This window comes from Clupea harengus, chromosome 12 (assembly GCF_900700415.2).
Source record: "Clupea harengus chromosome 12, Ch_v2.0.2, whole genome shotgun sequence".
In the NCBI taxonomy this organism is placed as follows: Eukaryota; Metazoa; Chordata; class Actinopteri; order Clupeiformes; family Clupeidae; genus Clupea; species Clupea harengus.
This window is the reverse complement of record NC_045163.1, coordinates 26,975,031-26,982,530: the sequence shown is the minus strand read 5'-3', so window position 1 is coordinate 26,982,530 and position 7,500 is coordinate 26,975,031. Positions and strand designations below refer to the sequence as shown.

The 7,500-nt window shown below is 48.5% G+C and overlaps 1 protein-coding gene across 4 annotated transcripts in view; it reads right to left on the bottom strand.

Annotated features, from left to right (window-relative positions):
* The window catches only part of tln1 (talin 1), a 100,828-nt gene that overhangs the window by 65,006 nt on the left and 28,322 nt on the right, over positions 1 to 7,500 (bottom strand). For all 4 annotated transcript variants that reach the window (XM_031578131.2, XM_031578133.2, XM_031578134.2 and 1 more), the window contains exons 4-10: positions 5,946 to 6,043; positions 4,590 to 4,719; positions 3,897 to 4,049; positions 3,242 to 3,384; positions 1,612 to 1,739; positions 977 to 1,037; positions 200 to 304 (exon numbers count right to left, since the gene is read on the bottom strand). In XM_031578131.2, the coding sequence (XP_031433991.1) occupies positions 200 to 304; positions 977 to 1,037; positions 1,612 to 1,739; positions 3,242 to 3,384; positions 3,897 to 4,049; positions 4,590 to 4,719; positions 5,946 to 6,043 (818 nt within the window). The remainder of the gene's footprint in view (positions 1 to 199; positions 305 to 976; positions 1,038 to 1,611; positions 1,740 to 3,241; positions 3,385 to 3,896; positions 4,050 to 4,589; positions 4,720 to 5,945; positions 6,044 to 7,500) is intronic.

Below are 7,500 nucleotides of genomic sequence, written 5' to 3'. Positions count from 1 at the left end.
GGTGACGATTATCTGTAGTATAGACGTACTTATTTCACCATCACGCTCAACTCAACGTTTTTGTTATCAATAGCCAAATGAGGGGCACAATATATATTGATCACCGTGTTTTCACTCTAAATCATTTTATAATGTTGTCGGGTCATAGTGATGGTATATTTCATTTTGTTTTTCTGTTATGTTTCGGTTGTTTCCTTACCTTGACCAAGAAGAAGGACACTCCGTAGGTCTTGAGAGAGCGGGCCAGTTTGACATAGCTGACTTTGGCCTCGATCTCAGTCATGTTCTGGCAGTTCTTGTGGGCCTGTTATTTAAAAAAAATATGCAATATTTTCTTCACACAACTGTTCCAGCACGGACAGACCGCTGAGGACCAACGATGTGGCTTTAAAACAATCATTTAGCAATGCAAGCATACACAGACCCTCCCTGTCATATTTCCAAACATACAAAAACGATTTAGTTTCAGCTGTGACATTGTTATAAAAGCTGAGGCCTAGTTCCCAGTGCTTTGATGTGGGCTTTCCATAGCTTCGGCCATTTTAAACTGAGGTTGACCTTGGGACGGGACGGGACACAGTGGGAGCAACACATTGGTGCTCCAAATGTTTCAGATTTGCCTTCATGCTGGGTCATGTGTTTCTAGTCTGGGAGCTCAGGCTCTGCCACAGCCACAGCCACGGAGGAGAGGAGCTAAATACATATGAACTGGGAGCGACCTCAGTGGGACACACACACTACAGGCCACATTTACAGTCTCAAACACACACACACACAGACACAGACACAGACACAGACACAGACACAGACACAGACGTGTGTGAACAAACATATGCATGAACACACACGCACACACACACGCATGAATGAATGAACACATGCACTTAGACACACACACGTGTGTGTGAACAAACACATGCACGCACAAACCACAAACCACACACACACACACACACACACACACACAGTCCCTTACCTGGAAGATCTTTTTCTCGCCTTTGTTCTTGATGTATTCTTTTGGAAGGAACTCTTTCAGGCTGGAAAGCAGAACAGAACGAACTCAGAGACACCTTCACATGACTCCACCGACACCAGAGCTCAGTGCGGCCACATTCATACGTGCTTCGACCCCGACTGGATATGTTCAGCGGTGCTAAAAAACAATACTGTAGCCCTGTGAACCCAACATGAACTCACGGCATCTGCTGTTACACTTGGCCCGGCGCAGTCTTATGGTATAGGCTAACACACTTGGCTCGGCGCAGTCTTATGGTATAGGCTAACACACTTGGCTCGGCGCAGTCTTATTGTATAAACTAACTAAAGGTTTGGCACAGGATCAGCTACTAACATTTCAAGTCAATCACGGAGAAGATGAGAAACGTTAGAAAGATGGAGAGAGGGAGGGAGGGAGAGAGAGAGAGAGAGAGAGAGAGAGAGAGAGAGAGAGAGAGAGAGAGGGAGAGGGAGAGATGTAGAGAAAGAAAGAAGGAGAGGGAGAGAGAGGGAGAGAGAGAGAAAGATGGAGAGAGAGAGAGGGAGATAAAGAAAGAAGGAGAGAGAGAGGGCAGGAAAGGGTGAGAGAAATGGAGGAGGAGAAGCGCTCCTTACTCCAGGAACCCTGGCTTGTGCTTGGTCTCGTTGTGGTCCCCAAACTGGATCTGGCACTGGAACCCGGCGAAGTCGCAGGCCTTGTCGAAGGAGACGGGGTGCGAGCCGTTCAGGATGTCATCACGAGCCTGGAGCCCAGAGAAGTCAAGCCAAGGTGGAAAATGGACAAATTAGCAGCTTTTTATTCCAATTTCATGCACTTGAATTGAGCTGAGATTAAAAAGGAGTTCAACATGCATACTAACAGCACGACTACGAGTAGAAATATCACCACTGTATCACTCTCCCACAGCGATGGTTACAGGCAAAATGCGAAAAAGACCTCACATATAATGCTATAACTACATACGATTTAAATCAACATACTATGCTTATACAATATGTTGCTTATCAAACTCTTTTGATAAACATCTGAGACTGAGATGAGTAAATAAAGTGCCACCCAGGACCAGGTTATCCAGAAATATGAAGAGACGCAAGAGCATACACTTGGCTCACGCGTTTTAATACCCTTCGTTCCCATAATGATACGTTTACATATTAAGATATCAGCAGCCGCCCACGTCCAGAGTCCACACGGGCCCCTGAAACCTAATCTGTCTCCGCTCCGCTCCGCTCCGCTCCGCTCCCGTTCTCTCTGGCCGCTCCTGTGTCTGCAGGGGAGCCTGGTGAGATGTAAACAGGGCCGGTGTGAGCCGATCCTGCGCTGCTTGTGTTGGCCTGCCGAGGCGCGCGCGTCCAGCTGTGTTTGTGCTGGAGAGATCACTCGGGCGCGGAACAATACAGACGCCCCCCCCCGGCCCGGCCCGGGCCGGACCACACGGACAGGGGCAGAACCAGGGCAGGACCGGCGTGGCGCAAGCAACAGCTTCCAGAAGCACTCAGAAGCAGCGGAGCGCCAATCACCCAGGGTTAGACCCGGATACCGTCCAACGCAATGGATTCAGAACTATGGAGGCAATCACCCAGGGTTAGACCCGGATACCATCCAACGCAATGGATTCAGAACTATGGAGGCAATCACCCAGGGTTAGACCCGGATACCGTCCAACGCAATGGATTCAGAACTATGGAGGCATTTTACTTTCAATTCATTCATGACTCAATCTTCCTCAATCAGTACATTGCCACTACAGAAAGTGTCGACTGAAAGTGTGACATTTTAAAACACGACTGAAAGTCACATCACTAAAGCCACTTGGCCGATCTCTTCTAGTAAGGAGCAGTGACCTTCAGGTTTTCTCACAGGAAATATCCATATCTCCCGTCATGGGAGAGGTCACACACACACACACCCTGACCCTGAGGCTGCAAAGATATAACACTGACGGACAGCACAGGGGGGGGGGGGGGGTTCCTTTACAGAGCATCATACAGATCAACCTCTTGAAACTTTAACACTGCCTGCTATCAGCGTGAGGCTAGGATCAATCTCCCACAATCTCCCAGGCCCAACCCCTACCCTCTCATCTCATCTCCCTCTCTTGCACTCCCCACTAACTGCTGCTATGGCGATAAGCTATGACATCACTGCCTATGTATGATTGATGTTCGGGGGCCCCGGTCTCTGGTGTCTGGCCCAGGGAGATGGAGAGGCTGGATCGCCATGGAGACGGAGGGGCGTGGGTACCTGCACGTAGAGCAGGTTCAGCTGCACGGGGTCCCTGGAGTCCACGTTCTGGTCGGAGTAGAAGAACTTCCTCCTGAGGAGCAGCATCTCCGTCTCCTCGATGCCCTGCTCACGCAGCGTCCGCCCGTGATCCAGCCAGTTCACTGTGGGAACACACACACACACACACACACACACACACACACACACACACACACACACACACACACACACACACACACACACACACACACACACACACACACACACACACACACACACACACACACACACACAGCAATTCAGAAAACAGCTGAGCCAAGACAATAAAGCCATTACTTCCCAATAGTACATGTAAGTTAAGGTTTAGCTCTTAGTTTCATGTAAAACAATGCAAGCCTGTGCTTTCCCCTACTCCCTCCTCCCCTGTAGAAATAGTGAAAATGATCATTTTCATTTAGCCAAACCAGTAACCATACAGTGCTGTGGAGCACTCAAACTCACAACTGGAACGTTTCATGATAAAAAGCGACATCCAGCTGTGCCTTTTATAGTAATCAAAGAGCAGATTTCGGGGTTGGGGACTGACTGGGACACTTTTTTTGATTTGACCTTTGACCTGACCTTGCGCTGCCGAGTGCATGGGAAACCTAGAGCGGGGCGGGGCTCTACTCACACTCGTCGTCCGTGTGGAGCTTCTGCTTGAGCTTCTCCATCTTCTTGTCGTCCCTCATGGCCGTCTTGTCCCTCTTCAGCGTCCCCATGGTCTCCTCCTTCTTCTCCTCCACCACGTCGTGCACCAGCGAGTACTCGTCGTAGTTTGTGATGCCTGCCCAAAAAAAAAAATGCAACAACAGTCTGTAAATAGTGGCTCCTACAGGGATTTAAATCATCTCAAAATATAGTCTGGTTCCTTAGACCCAGAGGTTTCTCAGTCCCTGTTTCCTGTAGTTCCCCCCGGCCTGCACTGAAGAACTTCTACAGATCCCTTGCTCCAAACACAACAACTGGTTGAACACAGCCAGTCCACAGCTCTGGTGAAACGTTGTTGATACTTGGGTCTCAACAGCGAAATCAAATGACACCCCTCCCTTCTGTGGAACCTGAAGCAATGTGTTGATTGGCTGGAGCAATTTTAAGCCATTTTGTTGTAAAAAGTTACCAGTGGCTATGCGTGACCCTCAGCGCTGGACTCACCTATCCTTGCACAGATGGTCATGAGCATGTCACGTAAGAGTGAGAGTGTGAATAAGTATAAGAGTGAAAGTAAGCGTATGAGTGAGAGTGAGCGTGAGAGTGAGAGTGAGAGTGAGAGTGTGAGTGTGAGTGTGAGTGTGAGTGTGAGTGTGAGAGTCAGCGCTGGACTCACCTATCCTCGCACAGATGGTCATGAGCATGTCACTGACGATTTTGGAGTCGTCCACCATGACTGTCTTCACGGTCCCGTCCAACATGCGAATCTTCAGGGGTCGCTGTTTCTTCTTGTACTCCAGGGTGTCCTGCCAATGGTAACCATGGTTACTATTAAAGCAGCATTATGGAGTTTTGGTTTAAAGACTAGTGAGCCAACTACCTTAAACAAACATGTTAAACCTTGCAAAACACAACCAACAAGCCTGGCTGACACGGTTCCAATCGTGCTAACATGCTGACTGCAGTCTTTTGGTGACATGGTTGGCGTTGTGCTTTTAAAGCTTTTCTTACATTTCCTCAGGGTTCCACAGAAGTACATGTAACACTTAGCCCGCATGAGTACTGGGAATGGCCGGTGTGTTTATCCGTCTTTCACACGACCGTATACTATCAAAATACTGAATGACTTGAACATGATAGCAAAAGTAGTTGGTTATAAAAACACACATTAAAATGTGCTATATTGTTGCATAGTGTTACTTTAACTCTCTCTGCAATCAGTGGAATGATACTGCGACGATGAGCCAAACGCTTATCTGCTGTGTTCCTTAATAATATTGTAATTAGACTTAAACCTTAATTATATCATACTTAGACTTAAACCTTAATTATATCACATTGAGTGTAGAGAATGCTGTAAAAACAAACTACAAGTGAAACCCTATTCAGTAATTAACTTGTCAGGCTACTTGTGCGAGTCATGAATCAAACACAATCCGTGATGCTGTCATGTATATTTGGAACTCATTATGGGATGGCGGTAATATGACATGTCAGGTCAGGTGATTTCTAGTTGGCTCTATTAAAGAGATCTGGCAGCAGCAGCATCTCCGGTAACGCTTACTCATAACGCCCGGGTTGTGTGTGTGGCTTACAGCAGTTCTATTCTGGGACGTTATCAATCTTTTTACCCAGAATGCCCGGCGGTCACCTAGACCATTACTCAGTCTGTCATCATCCTGGGGGGGTAAGGGGGCTGGCTCAGGTTACAGTTTGAGCGGAGGGGGTGTTGATGTGGTGGGAATGTCATTCATCTGAAGTGGGACACACTCTGAGGCTTCTGGGCCTAAGTCATGTGATGACATGCCTGGTCACCTTGGTGACCTGTTATTTTGTGACCTCACGATGTAGGGGGGGGGGGGGTCGCCAGTGAGATCAGAGCACATGGCCAGTGGCGACAAATACTGGGACACACACACACACACACACACACACACAAAAAACACACACACACACACAAAACACACACACACACAAAACACACACACACACACACACACACAATGCCCTCAAACCTCCTTGCTCCACTCACCCCGTTCCTCAGCATGTAGTAGTCCAGGGCTTTTCCCGCCTCCAGCCAGATGCCCTTCTTGGGGTCCTCGTCAGACAGGAAGAGGCCATAGTCGTTGGCTGTGGGAGAACAGGAGAGCAGAGCCATGGGTGAGATTAGATTCCCCCACACCGGTCACTCACGACACTCACATCTCCCATTCAGAGGCAGACATCATTCATTCCAACATTCATTCCAGTACAGCCTATCCTGTGTAAATACACCTCACTTCCACACTACGGGTGGAATCTGATATTTAGAAAAACTGGAATCACAAAACCTCCAAAATTGGGCATGTTTTCTCTAGAGGCTCTTTGAGTCTTGGATTGAGGAACATGACGTCAATGAATAGTAACATTTTTTTGTTGGAAAAACTTGTAGACGGACACACACATGCTTATGTCATTGATGCCGCTCAAAACACAACAACCTCACGAGCATCACAAGCCCCCCGTTGTCATCATCTTTCCCCCATCCTCCGTGGCACATCAGCACTCAAGCCTTCATTCAGTCCCCCGGGACCTTGGGCTGTGGATCGTGTGCCTGCCTTCCTCCACCGCGCTGGCTTGCCAAGGCTGAGTGGATCCTGCCATTTAAGATGCTGAACATTCCACATGAGCTGTTGCTGTTGCTGTTGGCCATGGGGCAGTCCCCCCCCCCCCTCTCTCTCTCTCTCATAAAAGTGGAAAATTACTCACAGGTTAGGACAGGCATGGAGCCCTGGCTAGCCCAGCAGCCCCAGCAAGCGGTGAGAAACGACTTATACAGCCAGGGGCCTACCAGGCACAGGCACAGGCACGCCCCCTCCACCCAACACCCAACACCCCACACCCCCCCCCACCACCACCACCACCACTCCACAAGTTGTTGGAAAGCATAATATGAATTATACTGACTATCGGTGGATACCTAACCCAGAATATCCCATGAGAAACGATTCCACAGGAGTTGAGGAGACTCCATAGAGGCTGTAAATAATGAAAGAACGAAATCTACAAATGGGATGGGATGGAAATGACTTTTTTCTACATTTCGATTCGTTTGGGTTTGGATCCAGATACACTTAGATCCATCAGACTGCTGAGCAACAGTTGGATAAAGAATGTTGGAAAATCCAGAGACATCGGAGTAGAACGAGATTCTCCGGGGTTAATCCTAGCAATCCTAGCTGACACGTTGCCCAGAAATGACTATCAAGTGCAAACACACACACACACACACACACACACACACACACACACACACACACACACACACACACACACACACACACACACACACACACACACACACACACACACACACACACACACACACACACACACACACACACACACACACACACACACACACACACACAAATTCATGTCTTTCAACATTTTGCATGAAGTAGGCCAAATAATGAAGCTGTATGGTGCCAAACGAGCCGGGTGTCTTTCCAGTGCCGAGTTCAAAGCTAAAAACCCCACCTGACACCACAGGGGAGGCCCCTGAAACGGCCCCTCTCTAGAATAGGGGCCCTCTGGGTGCAGGAGGA